The 20,703-nt window shown below is 42.0% G+C and overlaps 1 protein-coding gene across 3 annotated transcripts in view; it reads right to left on the bottom strand.

The window, feature by feature from the left end:
- Window positions 1-18,759, bottom strand: part of PDGFRL (platelet derived growth factor receptor like) — a 60,661-nt gene extending 41,902 nt beyond the window's left edge. The window contains exons 1-2 of one of the 3 annotated variants that reach the window (XM_088793341.1): window positions 18,588-18,759; window positions 4,838-5,135 (exon numbers count right to left, since the gene is read on the bottom strand). In XM_088793341.1, the coding sequence (XP_088649467.1) occupies window positions 4,838-4,989 (152 nt within the window). In that variant the 5' untranslated portion in view covers window positions 4,990-5,135; window positions 18,588-18,759. Of the gene's footprint in view, window positions 1-4,837; window positions 5,136-15,136; window positions 15,388-18,587 lie in introns of those variants that run through there. The other 2 variants (XM_019738001.3, XM_088793340.1) reach the window with 2 other exon arrangements.
- Window positions 18,760-20,703: the final 1,944 nt, after the last annotated feature.

Below are 20,703 nucleotides of genomic sequence, written 5' to 3' on the forward strand. Positions count from 1 at the left end.
CACTCAACTCAACTCCAAAAAAACAAACAACCCAATTAAAAAATGGGCAGAGGACATGAAGAGACATTTTTCTAAAGAGGACATACAGATGGCAAACAGACATGAAAAAATGCTCAACCTCACTAACCATCAGAGAAATGCCAATAAAAAACACAATGAGATACCACCTCACCCCAGTCAAAATGGCTATCATCAATAAATTAACAAACAACAAGTGCTGGCATGGATGTGGAAAAAAGGGAACCCTCATGCACTGTTGGTGGGATTGCAGATTGGTGCAGCCACTGTGGAAAACAGTATGGAGGTATCTCAAAAATCTGAAAATGGAACTACCTTACGACCCAGCAATTCCACTCCTAGGTATCTATCCGGAGAAATCCAAAACTCTAATTCGAAAAAATTTATGCACTCCTATGTTTATTGCAGCACTATACACAATAGCCAAGACATGGAAACAACCGAAATGCCCATCGGTAGACGACTGGATTAAGAAACTGTGGTCCATTTATACAATGGAGTATTACGCAACCATAAAGAAGAATGAAATCTTACCATTTGCAACAATACTACGGACCTAGGGAACATTATGCTAAGTGAAATAAGTCAGATAGAGAAAGACAAATACAGTATGATCTCACTTATATGTGGAATCTAAAGAAAAGAATAAATGAATGAACTAATCAGAAACAGTCTCAGAGACATAGAGGAAAAGCTGAGGTTTGGTAGACGGGCGGGGGTGGGGGGCGGGAGGGGATAAAGGGGGAAGGCAAGGGGATTAGAAAGCACAATCAGTAACCACAAGATTGCCACAGGGTTATGAAAGTCAATGTGGGGAATGTAATCAATAATGTTGTAAAGATTTTGTTGGGTATCCGATGGACACTTGTCTCATTAGGGAGACCACCTCAGGGATGGTGTAGGTGCCCAATCACCGCGCTGTACAGCTGGAGCTGAAGCTGAACAATAATGAATGTCAACTACTATATATATATATATATATATATATATATATATATATATATATATATATTTATTTATTTATTTATTTATTTATAAGAAGTGGAGGACAGTATTAGGAATAGAGACGGTGGAAATGGCTGTATGTGATGTCAGAGGGGTAGATGGGGGGAGGTTATCATTGTGTGAGGGATATAAATGATAAATGTCTAACTATTACATTGTTTTGTACACCTGAAACTAATGTAAAAAAAAAATGTTAAAAAAGAATTGTTAGCCAATCTGGAAAAGAAAGGAACTTCCTTAATGTGATAAAGACTATTTACAAACATACAAATAAAAAAGTAAAATAAATAAAATACGTTCATACTTTGTTGTTACCCTCCTTCCAATGTATACAGTGCACACATCAGCACTCAGTATAATTATCTTTAAATGTTGAATGAAGAATGCCTGACTAGGAATTGACTTCTGATATGATCCCTAAACCCCTAAGGAAACCAAAAAATATTTCCTGAGTTCTGGCATGAGTCAGGCATTATTCTTGGTATTAGGAATCTGAGGATGAGCCAAACAGACGTGGTATTTGCCCTCAAGGTATTTATGCTTTCATGGGGGAAGATGGACACAGGCCCCAGATTACAAAGAATTTATCAATTAAATAAAAGTGGGAAAAAGGTGTACAAACTTTCCTGGATCCTCTATATTAGAAGCCAGGTTAGCTATGCACAATTCCCTGATTTATGTGAGTGTTAGTCAGAATTAAATGTCCAAAAAGATCAATTAGATCACTTGGATTAGGGTTTCCAGGTGGGAATTCCCGCCCATTCTCAGGAATTTGTTTCGCTTCCCCATTCCCTAATCCCGAGAAAAGTTGGTCGGGAAATTGGGAAAATTGGCTCCTTGAACCCAGTATCGGCCGTCACTTTGTGGAAATGATTCATTGTGGAGAATAGAAAACAGTTTCTGTCTCGGGATTCAGGAATGGGAAAGCGAAAAAAATTCCTGAGAATGGGCAGGAATTCCTGCCTGGAAACCCTAACTTGGATTACTGCATTGCCTAGTAATAATTAGTTACAATTTATTGAACATTTACCACGGACCAGGCAGCGCTTATCATAGATAATACTATCTCCATATTCCAGATGAGGAAATTGGGTTCTAGGGAAATTACTGATCAAAGATCACTTTGCTGGTTGGTGGTAAAGGCAGGGTTCAAATCTAGCTGTGCCTCAGCCTGACCGCTCTGTTCCATAACATTCTCTCACTTCTGGTCAGAAGATTAAATTTGGATAAATGTGGTAGTATGTGAACACAGTTTCAGAAAGCCACCAAAATTGCTTACAATAACCAGGTTTTGCTAGAAGCGCACTTGGGGAGCTTCCAACCCCAAAGCTGTCAGAACACTGGAAAGAACTCATTCCACGGAAAAAGAAAACACAGAATGAATACTTCTCTTCTATCCAAAAGTACCATGTTCCGGGAAAGATGTCAAGAGTCGATTTGTTGAATCTCTGGTGTCAAATAAATCGTGATTTTTGTTGTTGTTGTTTGATATAGAGTTATGACTAGATGTTTTTTTACATTTTTCACATTTTTTCAAAAAGTCCTTGGGGGCCCACATCTGTCTTTACTTTCTTATAAAGCCCCAACTGTGCTTTGAATGAATACGACTTAATGTTAAGTCAAAATTGGGTTTTTCAGCTCCTGGATATTTCTTTTCCATTCATGTTCACTTCACTTTGAGTCCTTAAGATATTTTCAAACATACTTTGGCTAATATAACTTCAAAAGTACTCCTAAAAAATACTAAATCTTTCAGGGCCAAATCATCCAGGTTTAGGATACTTTGTGTAAGTTAAAGACTAACTGTTCAGAATAATTTAAAATAGCTCAATTCTGGTTTTAAAGAAAAGTGTGTATACCTGACTTTGGTAAATTAAGACATTTAAAACGTAAATGGTAATATGTCTTTCTAGGTTTGTTCCAAGCAGGGGATACACACACACACACACACACACGTGCATATTTCAAGTGTGGAGATCAAAATGGGAAAAACTGTCGCATTCTATCACCCTTCACTCCTCATCTAACATAATATCCCATAAGAAAATGATTGTACAATTACATACCAGGAAGCCAGAAGAGTATCTTCAGAATAAAACTCTGAAGAGGTCTAAATGCCAGAAGTAAGATAGACAGAGAGGTATTACTTACAAATATATTTTGATTAATTTATACTCCAAGATGTATGTGTGCAAGAAAGAAGGAGGAGATTGCCCTTCAGTCATTCAATACATAAAGCTAAATGCCAAGTACTCAGTTAAATTCCAGTGAAAAACAGATTTTTTTTTCTTTTTTAAAAAGGAATTACAAATATAAAGAATTCTCAAAAAAGAATGTACCAGGGGCCATGGGAATGGAAACTTAGGGAGGCCTGACACGGGCTTCCCAGAGAAAGTGCCACTAGGCTGAAGTTAGCCAGGTGAAGATGGTGCCAAGAATGGTTCGGGCAAGTTTTAAGGCCCCAAAGGCCTAGAGTATTTGATGATCTCACAAGAGTCTAGCCAGAGAAAGCAGAGACACTAATCTAGAGATACACGACTCCACAGAGACTGTGGAGATCAGAGAGGGTCTCAGTAGTTACGTAAGGATGTTGGACTTTACCCCCAGTGGAAACCCACCAAGTGTTAAGTAGGAGAGTGACATGAGCAGATGATATTTGTAAACATCACATTAGCTGCAGTGAGGAGGTTGGGAGGATACACCTCGGTGTGGTTACTGTGTATTGGGGAGGAGGGATGACACTGAGACTGGGGGCAGCAACACTAGAAATCGAAAGAGGACAGCCTTCTGGCTCTTAGAAGGCTGAATTGACTGAATTTGGTGATTGATTGGATGTGGGTGGGGAGTGAGAGAAGAGGGAGCAGGCGAGGATGCTCCTCAGTTTTCTGACTGAACAGCGGCATGGATGGTGGTGTCCTGGAAGGAGATAAAGATTGGAGGTACATTTACATGGAAATATGAATCTGCTTTGAACATGCAGAGTTGAGATGCCTGAGACCCACATTCTTTCTTTCTCCCATTCTAGTCACCCCAAAGAGACAATATCCTGGTTTTCTCTACCCTACATCAAATGAAGAAAGGATTGGAGAGAATCTTATAAATCATGTAGTATGATCCCCTTCACTCTATGCATGAGGAAACTGAGACCCAGGGAGGTTAAGAGACGTAGCCAAGGACACACAGGACTCACATCCCCTAACCCCACAACCTCCTCCCAGAATCCACTGAAGCACACTGTTTTCTTGCTTTTCAGTTTTCATAATCATCACTTTAACCACTTTTCCTGAACAAGAAACCAGCCTCCTGGAGGTATTCATTCAAACATGAGAAGTTTTGGGCCTTCTTACCAACCAATGCCACTGAATATAAAAGTCACATACTCAGAAAAGTAATCAGAAGTCGTTGAAAAGTTCAAAAACAGCTTAAGTTGGTCTCTGGTCAAGTTACTCCTAGGTATCTCCTGTTAGGTCATTTCAATTTTCATCATTATTACTTATAAAATAACAAAGCATGGGTCCATTCTTTTTTACAATATGAATTCTTAAATATCTATCTCTATGCATCCAAGTTTCAATTGCTTGTCACATGGCTACCTATAAAATTTCACTCTTTTAGCCAACGTTGATAAGATTTGCAATAATTTTTTTTAACCGGTCAAAGAAGTAATAAAATCTATTGCATTTGCTCATCCAGCTTTCATTTTTATAAGCTGTTGGAGTGAAATGGTAGATGTCTAAAACAATACAGCATTTAACGAGGTAATGAAACCAAACACTTGACCCAAAGCAAGTAAAACAAATAAATAAATGTTTACCTGAGGCGGGAGTCCTTAAAAGTGTCAAGATATGTGGGGTAGCTCCATCCAATTTTATTCCCTTTACATCGAAGCTCTAGAGTTTGCCCTGCTGTCAGACTCAGGGTAGCAGCAGGTTTCTGAAAGCGACCTTTATCCATCATCTGCATCATTATAGATTGTGTCTTGGGCTGGGAATCAGCTGAGTCCCTGTCCTTTGTTTTAGGAATTTTGGGCTTCACCTTTTTGTTGGTGGGCTTGATTCTGTTCTCTCCTGGCTCCTTTGGACGCTTGTTCTTGGGAGGGTGTTGGCCAGTAACTAGTACAAATGTGAGGAGAGAACAATAAGCTGTTGTAGTAACACACCTGGATGGACTACTTAACACCTCAAATAGATGACTTTTTAATACCCCTCTTTTCATATACCAAAATTATTCCCAATAACAATCATTTTCTTGGTTCATTCTTTAGTTCTAAAAGAATTAACAACTGAAAGAGAATACATTTCAGCTTCAAAGATTTTATTCATATTCAGCAATACATTTCATGTATGAACTAAAATTTGCACTTAGGAAACAAAATATTTTTCCTTGTAATTCATACTAGTGATCTCTAAGGGGTCACACAGAATGGCAGAACTGAAGCCACTCAAGGCGGTCCATTTCCTGTCTTTGCAATCTCAGTGCTATCATTGTGCAGTTTGAATCTACTGTTTAAATGCAAGAAAATGTTGTCTCCACTGAGTGGAGACACAAATGGCACTGCAAGCACACTCGGAAGATTTCGAACCATTACAAACTTTCTCCCAAATGCAGGGACAGTGGAGTCATTGTGTGTCAGAGGCTGACAGCATCCACATAGAATACAAGGTTTAACAAGGAACAAGTACTAAACCTGTGCTCATTTAAAGCTTACATATAAGCCATTCGAACTCAACAGTAACTGTAGCAGTGGTTGAGAACTTAGCCAACAAAATATTTTACAGGGAGGAGTATTTTATTACCAACATGGTTGAGAATTGCTGACGAAGGGTGAGAATAAAAACTGACCTACTTTAAGTCTGTTGTATTACGGTTTTCCCCTTCTTCACAAACAATGCTCCCCTTATGGCCTGCACACAGAAAAGACTGCTCCCACTGCCCTGCCCTTGATTTGCTTCTGGGCTCCAGGAATCTCAACTGTCCACCCAGCCCAGCAGCCAGGCGCTTGTCTCCAATGGATGAGAAGGAGACTGTGCAGTGATAGTCTGCCCATCTGTCTGCATTCGCTCAAAGACAACCTCGATATTTGGCCCCAGAATTACAAAATGTCCAAACTTATAGGCTCCTGGGAGGTCTTTTAGATAAAGTTCTCATGTTGTAAATTAAAAAACTAAAGGAGACCCTGAAAAGTTACATAAATTGCACAAAGCTGGTCACTGACAGAATGTGTGAGTAGAAGTCAGGTCTCTGGACTCCCATTCCAAGTGCTCACTTGCTATGTGTAGATAAACATCCTGTATATATTTTGAAGAGATAACCACACAAACCTTGGCCCACTGAGGGAATGACAGGGCATTTGTATAAAATGGAGACGTGGGATAAATAAAAAAAATTGCTTTTTCCTTTATGATATATGTATTTATTTATCTCATACTACCTTCGTATACAAAAGGCTTGGAGTGGTGCAAAGACATTGGAATTAGGATCAAGAGATGGAAAAAGGCACAAGGTATAAGCTCTTATGCCAGTGGGCCAGGCAGGTGTGCCCGAGGGACAGCTGCTCCTGCTTCAATATGCCACTGCCTTGAAAGGACACATGCCCCTGGTTGCCAGATCTGATTCCTCAAAGGATGGCAGAAATGCAGATTTCCTAAATGACAAATATCCGAAACTCGCCTTTTTTATAAACGTCAGCTTTGAATCTCTGAGGTTAGAAGTCAGGTGGTCTTTTTTCCCCTGGGAGGGGTGGGGATGACCAGGAGGAGACACCGGGGGGGTTGCCAGGAACATCCATCTTGATCTGGGCCGGTTACAGGGGTGTGTGCAGTTTCTGAGCATTTCATAAAGCCCTACTCTTATGATTTGTACCAAGAACTCAACTGATCTGGACTCAACTATGTAATGATGAACTTGTATTCCTTTGCGTGTAGCCCTTGGCCTTTCCAATCAGGAGCCATTTCGCCTGACTCTTGGTTCAGCCTGGCCCAGGCTCTGGACCCAATCCCACTCCCAGCTCAGTATCAATGTCTACTCCTCAGCACACTGTCTCCTTTGGACTTGAACGCCTTGCTCCCTGAGCCATGCTCTCTTTTCCATGACCGCAGGTCCAACTGACCTCTTTCCTTCCCTAGGCCTGAGTCTCTTCCTCTATCTTTTTCCTCAGGGTCATGGGCCCTACTGAGCTTTCTCTGTCTTTCCAGGCATCAGAGCTGTGTTCTTGAGCCCCAGTCTCCAAGGCGAGTGTCCCCAGTACCTGCCGTTGAACCTGCCCTTTGCCAAGACTTCCCCTTGCCCTGCACATTTGGTTTATTTATCCCCAGGATTCCAATGACAGAAGGAGGTGGGCAGTGGCACACAGGCATGCCCCAGCCTCCCAGAAAGAGAAGCACTGTAACCATGGAAACAGGTCAGACTAACAGAAGTACCCTAATCCAGCAACACCAATTGTCAAGCATAAACCTCTGTTTTGCAACTGAATAAAAGTCACAGTATTTTTCTTAAGGTAGAAAATAAAAGCTTACTATTATGTCAAGCCATCTGTGACTGCAAGCGTTTTAGTCACACCATGCCTATGAGATTCATGAACCTCTGGATGGATGTCTGATATGGTGTGTTTTCTTTATCCCATGACAGGACTTCAAGCTATCAAAAATGACAAGTCAAAGAGGACATACAAATGGCAAATAGACATATGAAAAAATGCTCAACATCACTAATCATCAGAGAAATGCAAATCAAAACCACAATGAGATATCACCTCACCCCAGTCAGAATGGCTATCATCAACAAGACAAATAGTAACAAGTGTTGGAGAGGCTGTGGAGAAAAAGGAACCCTCATCCACTGTTGGTGGGAATGCAGACTGGTGCAGCCGCTATGGAAGGCAGTGTGGAGGTTCCTCAAAAAATTACGAATAGAATTGCCATATGACCCAGCAATCCCTCTCCTGGGTATCTACCCAAAAAATCTGAAAACATTTATACATAAAGACACCTGTGCTCCAATGTTCATTGCAGCTTTGTTTACGGTGGCCAAGACATGGAAACAACCAAAATGTCCTTTGATAGATGAATGGATAAAGGAGTTGTGGTATATGTACACAATGGAATACTATTCGGCGGTAAGAAAAGATGATATAGGAACATTTGTGACAACATGGATGGATCTTGAGAGTGTAATGCTGAGCGAAATAAGTCAGACAGAAAAAGCAGAGAACCATGTGATTTCACTGATATGTGGTATATAAACCAAAAACAACAAAAGAACAAGACAAACAAATGAGAAACAGAAACTCATAGACACAGATAATAGTTTAGTGGTTACCAGAGGGTAAGGGGGGTGGGGGGTGGGAGATGAGGGTAAGAGGGATCAAATATATGGTGATGGAAGGAGAACTGACTCTGGGTGGTGAACACACAATGGGATTTACAGATGATGTAATACAGAATTGTATACCTGAAATCTATGTAATTTTACTAACAATTGTCACCCCAATAAATTGAAGAAAAAAAAATGACAAGAGCTCTCTGTAAACACGCTGGAATTTAGGCAGCCAGTACAACTTGTCTGACTTCTAAGCTATGAGATCCTTGTGGCTCTCCTCCTCAGGAATGCTTGGTTACCTAGTTATGTATATTATGCACCCAAACACGTGCTATTATTCCTGCAAAGTAATTGGACCTTTTGACAAAACAGGCCCACCAGTCCATCTAACCGGATAGTCGGTCCAGCTACCTGGCCATGGAATTGGGCAGCGGTTTATGATAATGACGCTAAGTTAAAAGAGACAGATACGTGGCCCCAGAGACATCCAGACAGTGCTAAGATTGAGTGACTCCCCAGGTGTAACTTTTTAAAGAACATGGCTCTTCAGCCTAACTATGTAACCTATTTTCCAGAGGCCTAAAAATTATAAGAATTTATATTATAGATAAATAAAAGTGATACTTTCAGAAATGGTAGGGGGGGTATTTTGGAGTGGGGTTCTCGAAAGGAGTAGGGAGAGAAAGGCTCTCATCTTTCTCCATTTTCATCTCCCGAGTATCATCACTTTCCCACCTTCTCAGTTTTGTACTGGAAAAGTGTATGTGTTCCTAGGGGTGTTTCATGAAGAATGGAAAAATGAGAGTGGGGCATGGCTCTCAGTTTATATAACTCGTTGGGGAACTCCTGAGTTGCTCAGCAAATTTATAGTGTGGTGGTTTTGATACTACCCTCAGGGCCGACCTTTCCCCTTAACTGCCCATGGGGAGAAAAACCAAACAGCTACAGGTCTTTGATGTTAAAGCCTGTTCACGTGTAATCCTCATCTAAGTAGCAGGCAGTGATTCTCCTACTGAATTTATTTTCTCCTCCCACACGGCCCTATAGAATTAGAGATTAATAGTCAGGTCACTTTTATTGAAAGAGGGTTGATAACAACCCTCAGTTGATGTTGAAGACTTATAGCCCTTTGTCCAGCTTTGTAACATTTATTCATTCATTCTGGAGATGGGTGTTTGCCCAGCATCTCCTCGCTTGGGGATTCTAATGTATGCCTTGGAAAAGCATCTTCAGCCCCTCCAGGAAGGTTATGCTCTCATCCCTGGCATCAAGTTTTGTTTGACTTGGAACTCACTGACAAAACCCAGGGCATATCAAACAAAGAAACCACTTAGACAATGGTGCTGTGCATGAGATTTGTGCAAATAATGTGAAACTTCTACAGTATCTTAACCTCTATGTATATCAAAAGACAATGGCACGATAAGACTCTAGATCTGGAGTCAAAGGGTCTGGTTTTTCACTACCTTCTTAGTGACCTGGGATGAGCTACTTGGCCTTTGTGATCTCATTTTTTTTTTTCCACCTGTAAATTAGGAAGAATAATAGTTGCTTTGCCTCCAACACAAGTTTATCATGGAGCTCACCATGAGACATTATTGTGAGACAACCACAAAACAAGAGGTAGCACTTAGCATGCACTTTCTGTGGGTGAGATCCTGTTTTCAGCATTTTAAAATATTAACTCAATCCCCACCACAATCCAGGAGATAATCATTATCATACTCGTAGAATCCTCAATTTGCAGATGAGCAAACTGAGGCAGAGAGAGGCGAAGTGACTTCCCAAGGCCATACGGCTAGCAATGTGGCAGCCAGGACCTGAAGTCAATAAAGATATTTAATGGTTTGTGAATTTTACCACTTATTTCTCCGTAAAATATACTATATAGTAGTTTCAAACAATGAAATGGTAATGGACTTTCACGTTTATTTATCTACAACACAAATTCTTATATTTTTGAGGCCTCTGGAAATGTTCTTTAAAAAGTTAGACGTGAGATTTGGGAGTCACTCAATCCTAGGACTGTCTGGGTGTCTGTGGGACCCGTTATCTGTCTCCTTTAATTTAGCGTCATTATCATAAACCGCTGACCAATTCCATGGTCAGCCAGCTTGACCAACTATCTAGTTAGGTCTGATGGGTCATTTGGTTAAAAGGTCCAATTACTTCGCACTTGTACAGATGCATAAAAATATCATTTTCTTAAAACAGTAATTTCTAAGAATTAGACACTTATATTCCAGGATGAAGGCCTTACTTTAAAACATTTTTCAGGACGTCCATTAGAACAGAGTTGATCACACTCTCTTTTAAAATATGAAAGTATAATTGACGTATAACATTAGTTTCAGGTGTACAATATGATTTGATATTTGTAGACACATATTGTGAAATGATCACTCTCCTGTTGAAACACTTGACTTGCTTGGCTCCCAGGACACAGCACTGACTTGGTTTTTCTCCTGCATCACTGACAACTCCTCAGGCTGTTTGGCAGCCCTTCCTCATCTCCCTTTCCTGCCTGATCTGAGTCCCAAGGGCTTCATCCTGGCAATGCAATTGCTAATGACACTCAATCTCTAAGTGGTCTCATAGGGACCCCTGGGTGTTAGCACCATTTGTATGCTGAGAGCTGCCTTGTTCTTGTCCTGACTTTGCCTCTAAACTCGGAGTCTGAATATCCTATCGCTTACTCAGCACTGCCACTTGGAAAGCTAGCCGGCATCTCAAATTGAACATGTCCACACTGAACTCTGGATGCCCTTCAGACTGGCTCCTTCCCCAGTGTCCCTTTATCAGTAAATGGCAATTCTATTCACCCAGTTGCTCAGGACAAAAACCCTCAGAGTCACACGATTCTTTTCTTTCTCTCCTAAGCCATGTCCAATCCAGCAGCAAATTTGCTTGGCTTTGCCTTCAAAATAGACCCTGAGCTCAATCTCTTCTCCCTCCAGCCACTGCAACCACCCTGGACCAAGATACTCTTCACCTAGATGATTAAAAATTGAGCTCATGTAGGCTCCCGGCTTCCACCCTAGCACTGACCTTTGAAAACATAAATCAGATCGTGGGCACACCTCTGCTCAGGACTCTCCATGGCGTTCATCTAATTTCGAATAAAGCCCTGTGTCTTCCCATGCTCTACAAAGCTTTGCCACATCTCTGTCACATCTCCAGCCATGCTGGCCATGAGGACACCTGGAAGCTGTCATGCTTCCCATGCATTTGGATTGTCTTCTTTCAGACACCTGCAGCATTTGCTTCCTCCCTCCAGGCAGGCCTCTGACTCCCATCAACCATACTCTCACCCCCTCTGCAGCCTTCTCCGTCCTCTTACTGTGGTATGAGGTGAATTGCATTCCTAGAAAGATACACTGAAGTCCTAACCCCTGGTACTGGTGAATATGACCTTATTTGGAAATAAGGTCTTTGCAGATGTTATCAAAGTAAGAGGTGATCATTAGGGTAAACTCTAATACAATATGCTGCTATCCTTAGAAAAAGACACCCCCCACACACACACACACACACAGGAAAATGTCACGTCAAGACAGTGACACAGAGGGAGAAGATGGCCAAGTGCCAACAGAGGCAGATATTGGGGTTATCTAGTTGCAAGCCAAGGAATGCCAAGGATTGCCAGCCACGAGCAGAAAGCTAGAAAGGCAAGGAAGGATCCTACCCCAAAAGTCACAGAGGGAACACAGTCCTGCTGACAGCTTGATCTTGAACTTCTATCCTCCAGAACTGTGCAAGAATAAAACTTCCTAACCCATCCTGCTTGTGGTACAGTATGTCAGCAGCCCTAAGAAATTCATACGCCCTGACTATTGATGCTTTGTGCTGCTTATCATTTCCTGAAATTTTATCATTACTCGTTTATTTATTATCTGTCCTCTCCATTAGACTGTGAGTGCCACAAAGTAAAGGCTTTGCAACCTGGTGCAGGGAAAGCCATCGATTTACAGAGCCTCTCTCACGCCTCTGACCGGCACAGTCTCTTTCTTGCCCTTAAACTTTTTTGGCCCCAAGGATCACAGATTATTCTGTATGTCAAACATACAGGCCAAAATCCTAAGTGCTTTGAAGTATTCATTTGCACTTGTTAACAGTCAGAACTTGCATCATTCTTTTTTCATTATAAGAATGTCTTTACTCTCTTTTCCAAGGAATAAATTGAGACACAAAAATGATACAGAGCCTTGGTGAGAGGATCATCAGTATTGCTCTCCTTCCAGAGATCTGGCTGTATTGTCCTCACATCATAATGAATCTCTTTAGTCCTCCCAGAAAGATAACTTTTCACAGGATCCAAAATAAACTAATGATAGACTGAAGATCAAATTGGCATTGATCAAGGGTCTGGCAGAAGATCAACAAAACGGCAGTAAAAAATCATTCCTTATGCTTCATCATTGGATAAAATACATGGTTAATCAAAAGTTGTTAAGTGCCTGTGATTTTATAATTTTTAATGGAAAAAATAGCAGCATCCTGTCAACAAACACAGTGGTACATATTCCATGCATATGCTGAAAAATCAGGTGCTATGAGCTGTGGCTGACTCAAAGTGGGGTCTTGGACTGTTTATTAACTATTCTCATGACTCACTTTCATGCCACAAGACCAATATGTGCCCTTCTAGCTCCCACTTGATACGAGGAGAAATAACATTGCTTTTAAAAATGTAAAGCATTTTAGAATCAGGCCAGGCAAATATCACTGGGTTAGAGCACTATACACCCAACACGCATTTGCGGGAAGTATTTTACTGTTAGAAAGCTTCTCCTAGAAATGATCAGAGAGTGGAAAGGCCGTGGGATCAGTTTTGAGTCATGGGCCTTGTGTCCAGGTATTAAACCTCAGTTGGCTGAGAATGCAGCATATCTCAACCTGCCAATCAGAAACTGGCATAGCTTCCCATAATAAGCCACTATCACTGGCCTGTTCCTGGGCCCCAGCCAGCCACCCGCTAACTCAAAACAGCAAAAAAAAGAAAAATTCTTAATAGATTTAGGAAAACTGTTATATAATTTAACAAAGCAGATTTACTTTTATAATTACGTATTCAATATTTTATTCATAAATAGTCTATTCTATATATTTTAAAGTATATACTTTAAAAACAAAGCCATGGTGCTATTACCACACCTAAAATTTATCAATTATCTCTTATAAAATATTTAGTCTGTGTTCAACTTTCTCTGATTGTCTCATAAATGTTTATTGTGTGAATGACATTGGACTAAAACAGATGCTAACTGATTCAGGCAGTTTGTAATCATTCTTATGGTCTGGGCATACACAGGCCAGAAAAATTCAGGAGGCAGAAGCTGACACTGTTTCCTGAGCCTCTGAGGCAGGAATCCTGGGTGGATTGTCTAACCAAGTGAGTAGACTACTTGAAATTATTTTGTCTGGCTATCTCCTGGCCAGACAAAAAATGATACCAAATACCACGTTTCCATCACTTTAGCAAGTGACATACAAGGACCTGCCAGGAGCATTTTAATATTACTTTTTACAACATGAACTTATGCCAACTCCCCTCTGGGCAAAGAGCACCTGTTGCTGCCCCCCCATAGAAATGCTCCCTACACTTTCTCCCGCGAGGCTCCAGGCTTAAGGATCCTCGTGTTCAGCTTCAAGTCCCACAACCATTGGTGACTTTGCAAAATAAAATGTGCTATATTTTGGCAAATGCTTCTAGTTTCATGGAAAGAAAGGAACTGGTCAGGACTGAGTAGTGGATAAAATGTGAGCCAGGTTAAGCTGGCTCCAGCATGAGGTTGCATAACAGCAAAAGCTGTTTTTCAACCAAAACTAAGCAAAATTGTGGATGTAGCTGAGGAATTCCAAGGGAGAGCTGAAGATGCCAGGATGCACCTAGATGCCAAATATACTGTACAAATAACACTAATCAAATAAATAGTGGAGCCAGCAAAACAATTAAATGCTAACAGTAATATGGATATAGACATAGATACAAACAACACATTCACACACATAAAAAACGCCCGACCATGTGTTTGTGAGTCTGCAAAACAGGGTGGGCCCAGCGGCACACATTGGAAATAGTGCAGAGGCACGAGGGCTCCCAGGTGCTGTACAAACATGCATTTTCTTCATCTTTTCCGATTCACTCAGATAGGACAGTCACGAACAGCTGTGGGGGTGGGGTTCGTTTTGAGGTTTAATGCATTGAAATATCTGGAGTAAGACTCAGGCAGATCTTGCGAGATTCAAGCCCAAGGTGTTAAGGGGAAACAAATCCAGGATTGTGGGTGGCAGGAGGAGGAGGACACTTAGAATTTTGCAAAAGAATCAGCAACTGCCTTGCTCAGGTAGCACCCGCCCTCAGAAGCAGAGATCCCGAGGCAAACGCGGCGGCTTGGATGGAGGTGGAAGGGATCCACCGTTCTGCACCACCTCCCAGAACGACACGTTGACACTGGGGGCTGGACCAGGCGCTGGCTGGGGGATGCTCGGCTTGCCAGCCAAGGGCTTTCTGGGAGCAGTGGAGCGATCCTGCTGGGGATCCTAAGGGTTGAGGTAGCTACCACCATCCCAGGAGCTCCCAGGGGAGGTGGAAAGAGGGAGGCAAGGAGACCCTACTAGGAGGGGGCAGGTGCAAGTGGCAAGGAGTGGCGCCAGGGTCAAACCTCGGAAGGTCAGAAGATAGAGGAAAAACTGGCTGGAGGACTGGGAGGGCTGGGGGAAGAACGGCGTGGGTTGGGTGGATCCCGGCTAAAGTTATGGCACAAACCCGATAGCCCCGGTCTGAATCACTCACCATCCTCTAGCGCTTCCTGCACGAGCAGAAGACCAAGCAGCAGCCAAAGCTTCATCTTCAGGGCAAAGGTTAGGGACAGAGGTGCTGGGGACAGCGTGTCCAAGGCACACGGACAGCACAGGGCGCGGGCAGGGGCGTGGGGAGAGGCGGCGGGCGGCGGGCGCCGCCTCCGGGCGGGAGCCACGGCGGGTCGGGGCGGGCGCCTGGAACGCCACAGCTGGAGGATTCGGTTTCATGAGGAGGAACACAGTTTTGGGGAAAAGTTTGGGGATTTTTTTTTTTTTTTTTTTTTTTAATTCTCTGTATGTGTAATGTGATCTCTCCTGCCCCCTGGCGGAGCTGTGAAGCACAGCACTTTTTCCTGAGCGGAGATGAAGGGCTAAGGGTGAAATGTGAACTACAACAGTCACTCCTCCAATTTCTCCAACTCGGCGTTTCCCCAAATTTACCAACTTCAAGAAGGCCCAGCGTAATTCTGTGGGTACTGATGGGGTCACAATTAACAATAGTTGTCCAAATGTCAGCAGCACTCCCTGCCCCCCTAAGTATTTCTGTTCATTCCCTGGTCTATCACTTGCACTCACTCACAAAACCATTACCCTGGGGTGTTCCTGTGGACCGTGCCTGAGAACAGATCCAAGTAAACAGTACCTGCTCCGTTCTGCCCCCCAAAACACACACACACACACACACACACACACACACACACACACACTTCAAAGTCAAAATCAATGTTCTTGGCTTCTTCTAAATGTAGCATCTATTTTCTCCCAGGATGCTCCCCATTTCTAGCAAATTCTTCCCATAGACGGTTCATGAAGCATGCTGAGGTGATTAAAATGAAAAAGCATTGCAACCCAAGATATAAAAATACTGCTAAATTGTGCAGTATATGCTATTAATACTAGAGAAGTGCAGAGGTGAGTGCAGGTTTGGAGAGATGGGAAATCACAGAAGGGTGGGGCTTGAATTTGGAAAGCAGAGGAGGGAGAAGGGAAAATGGAGGAATGCATCCTCTAGGTTGGTTGGCAGGCCACTGGTCAGGAGAGAATGGGCTAAGGCACAAAGTAAGAACTGGCCTAGTAACTCTGGCTGGCCAGATTGGAAGGGCAGATTCACCGGGGGAGGAAAGTCGGAAATAAGACTGAACCAATAGTCTGGGGCTGTGGAAGGTAGGGCTGTGGTAGAGCAAGAATTTGGGTATCCATGTGCCTCTCTGCAGAGGGCCATCACAGGTTTCTGAGATTGCAAACTCATAAGATCAAAGCAACCTACAGGTGTGCACATGCCAATGAATTCCCCTAAGTGGCAAACAGGGCCTCCCTCACAGCCCATTTCATTCAAACATTACTAGTACTAAAGCTAGGGTAATTTGAAATAATAGGAAGAGGACTTCTCCCTCAACACCCAAGGGAAGAAGATCTGAAATTCATGAGAAACTGGTGCTTACCAGTCACTTCATGCCAGAGGAACCAAGGATTCTACCTTCCACCTCCAGCTCTGGCTTTAGTTTTGCCTTTCCTTGCATTGCAGTGGAGAGAACAACTGCCTGGGAGTACCAGAGACCAAAGTTCAGGTCCCATCACTGCCACTAGGTCTCAATCTTTTCCACAACTCACTTAAGTTCCCTAGATTTGGGGTTTCCCCTTGGTAAAGGGAGAGAACTAGATGATTTTCAACAGATGTTTACTGTGTTTGCTATCATAAATATGAAAGCTAAGACATCATTCCTACTTTTAAAGAGTAGACACTGGCCTGGAGATAAGAATTTAAACTACTGCAATGTGAAATATCACCTTCTGGGGAGCATTCTGTGCAAAAACTCTGGGAGCACACAGGAGTGACTAAATGGCCTGGGTTGGTCCCTACTGAGATCCCTTTTCATTCAGACCCCATGAAGTTTATAGCTTCACACTCACGCTGTGTTGGAGCCTGGAGTCCAGTCTACACGGCCTCTCCCTCACTCCATATAGTCACCAGGTCCCGCCTGGTCTACCTGCTGACTATGCATCATCCCTCTCTCATTATCCCTCACCTCACTGCCTGGGCTCAAGCTGTTATCTTCTCTCACGGGGATATGGCTACAGCCACCTAATTGGTCTCTCTGCCCCTCCATCTTGTACCTCAATCCACTCTTTCCTCAGCAATTAGCTGTCTTGAAATAAAACTCTACAAAAATTTAACACAATTTAAACCCTTCAAAGTCTCTGCAGCAAGGCTCAGACTCCAGAGTTCATGGCCCCTGCTGGCTTCTTCAGCTTTCTCTGTTGGTAGCCACTCCCTCTTCTACCCTCCACGCAAACAGTACATTCCCATCACCCACCCACCCAACCACCCTGTGGGCCACTGTTCCTGCTGCTCCCTCTGTCCCCAAAAGTCCCCTCCTCCATTTTACCACGTGCATGCCCTCTCGCCATACCCCAATCCCTGACCTAACTCATCCTACAAAACTTAGCTTAGACCTCACCTCCTCCCAGCTGAGCTAAGTACTTCTCTGGTGTGAATATTTCTATCATAGCACTTACAACATGCAGAATTTAGCTGTGAATCTGGTTATGCTTCTATCTCCTGCACTACCCTGTGAATTCACAGGCAGGAAGTGTGTCTTATTAAATTTTGTAGTTTACCACCTGTCATGCGGGAGACCCTGCTCACTGCGCCATTTGTCATGCAGGGAGGCCTGTGGGGTCTCTGCTCCCGCTCCCCACATAAGAACGCAGGATATGGTGAGGCCAAAAAGGAACACCCACGGAGCCATAGGTAGGGGAGTCATACCACTATATTCTCTCTGGCGGCACTATACTCTCACTGGAGGCTGGATCCACACTGTCCGCAAACCGCCATCCACGCTTGCCAGCTCAGCCGCCATCTTCTTGCTAGCCCCCATTCTCTCTCTCCTCTCTTCTCTCTCTTCTAGTGCAGCCACAGCAGTTATATTAGTGGCCAATGGCTCACTGGTTACAGCTGACGGCCAACTAGCCACAGCTGATGGCCATACAATCACAGTTGCTGGCCATTTACTACCTGAGCCAGCACCTGTCTACGTGAGGCCGAGAGCCTGGAAACTACTTTTTGGGGCTCTGCCCCCACACTACCATTTTCTGGAAAATAATAATTATTAGGAACTTGCTGTGTTCCAGGCAGTTTGAGACCCTTCACGAGTGTTTCTTGTTGATCCTACCCAGAAACCTAGGTGGTAGGCTGTATTATTAGTATCGCCCGCATTTTATGGATGAGGATGCCCAAAGGCAAACTCAAAGTAAATCATAATCCAGATTTTGTCTGACTCCCAAGTGTGTGAGTCTAACCTCTCATTCTATTGGTTAACATGAGCTGTTGAAATCACTGCAAACAAAAGCTCTGAAACAGGACCCCCCTGACCCATACGCTGGTGAGGCCACCAAGTTGCCCTTAAACCCCGAAGACTGGCGAGGAGTACTTTGTGACTTACCTGGGGGCTTGTGTTAAGATCCCGAGGCAAGCAAAGCAGACAAACGGAATTCCATGCCACACCATTCCATGGAGAGTGGGAACACACAATCTCTTCTACCTTTTGCAGGAGTCCGGAGAAGAATCCGGCTGTTATAAAAGCAGCCCTTAGAAGAAAACAGCTACCGTTTCCATGAATTCTTAAAAGTTTCAGACTGCCACAAAGTTTAGAATCTCTGAGAGCCTCCGACACAAGGACAGCCCAGGATCATTCAGCAACTCGCTTCCCCCCCCCCGCAAGCCCCTGCTGGTTGTTTACAAGAAATAGAGAAGCTAAATGACACCACTTGTGAAGAGATTTGACTTTAATGAAGAGCTGCTGCACTCAGTTGCTCCACCTGTGTTTTCTTATTTTAAAAAGAACCACCTTAAAAAAAATTACTCGATTAATCCATTTTAAAATATTTTAAACCCCTACAGAATTATACAGGACAGGAAATGATAAAAATAATAAAAATATATTTTTATGCTTCTTGCTACTTCCTACTATTTATAAAGTATTTCATAGTAAAGATACACCATTGTTTATTTTTTCTCCTGTTTATAGATATTTTGGTTGTTTAAAAAACTCTTTTACAAATAATACTGCAATAACTATCCTTATCAAAATATCTTTATGCCCATGAGTATTTCTATAAAATGAATACCCAGAAGTGAAATTACTCAGCCAAAGGCCATGCTATTTAATATTTTTGGTAAATGAAGCCAATTCAACAAAGCTGTTCCTATTTATAGCCAATTCTATTCTTTGGGAGCAGCTGGGCCTACCCATTTCTTCACAGCCCCACCAGTACTGGATGTGATTATTCTATTTAATCTTTACAACATTAGGGGGAATCTCATTATGTTCTTTCAATTCCCATTCCTTTTGTTACTACTGAGGATGAGCTTCTCATCATGTTTTTATTAGCTATTTCTATTTGCCTATTTTTAAAAATTGAGTTTTTCTTTTATTACTGTCTTATGATAGTAGAATCTTAATATATTCTGGCTAGTAAATACTTGGGTGTTATACACATTGCTGACATTTTCTCTGATCCTTTTCTCCTGTTTTAGTTTTGCTAATGGTGATTTTCTTCAAGCAATTACAACAAATGTTTAAGCAATTATATTTTTCAATAATTTCTTTCATGGCTTCTGGGTTTTATATCTCCTTAGGTAGGCCTTCTCTGCCTCAAATTATCAAGCAATTTTATATTTTCACCTAAAACTTCTATAATTTTGTTGTTCATGTTTAGTCTTTAAAACTCTCTCTCTCTCTCTCTCTCTCTCTATATATATATATATATATATATATCAGGACCCGCCTGTCTTTATATATATATATATATATATATATATATATATATATATATGGAGAGAGAGAGACAGATACAGATATATATGTATATATAAATCTAATTTTTTGTGTGTCCAGATAGATGGTTAGTGTTATACTATCACTTGTTAAATGATTCATCCTTTTTCTATCTTTTTAAATTGACTTTTAGTGTGTATTCAGTTGCATATGTACATGGATCTGTTTCTGATCTATTTCATTCTGTTGAGCTCTTTATCTCTACCTATAGAAATACCACACTGCACTAACGGGTACTGATTTGTACTATGTTTGCTATTTGTTTGGGCAAGGATGCCCCCATCATTCTTCTTCTGTTAATCATCATTGTACATTTTCTCTTCCAGATGAATTTTGGAATCAGCTTGTTAATTTCCCTGAAAACTTATTGTGTTTTGGTTATTATTGCATTGGATTTATGTTTGGGTGAAAAATTGATGTATTTACAATATTCAGTCTTCCCAATCAAGCATGTTATAATATTATATATTTTCCACTTACTCAAGTCTACTTTTATGTCCCGATTATATTTTATAATTGGCTAATTCTGGTATTAGGACAACAGTTTTGGACTTCTGCATTCCCAAGCCTCTTTTCTGTCATATACACTTTAGCTAAATTTGGGCTCCCTAAATAAGTGTGTGTGTGTGTATGTACATATACATATGTGTGTATAGTTATATAGTTAAACATGTATAGTTATTTTTACAGTTACATATTTTTTCCACGAAAGTCTTGCAAG

This window comes from Rhinolophus sinicus, chromosome 16 (genome assembly GCF_057876585.1).
Source record: "Rhinolophus sinicus isolate RSI-liver-muscle chromosome 16, RSI-T2T, whole genome shotgun sequence".
NCBI classification, from domain to species: Eukaryota; Metazoa; Chordata; class Mammalia; order Chiroptera; family Rhinolophidae; genus Rhinolophus; species Rhinolophus sinicus.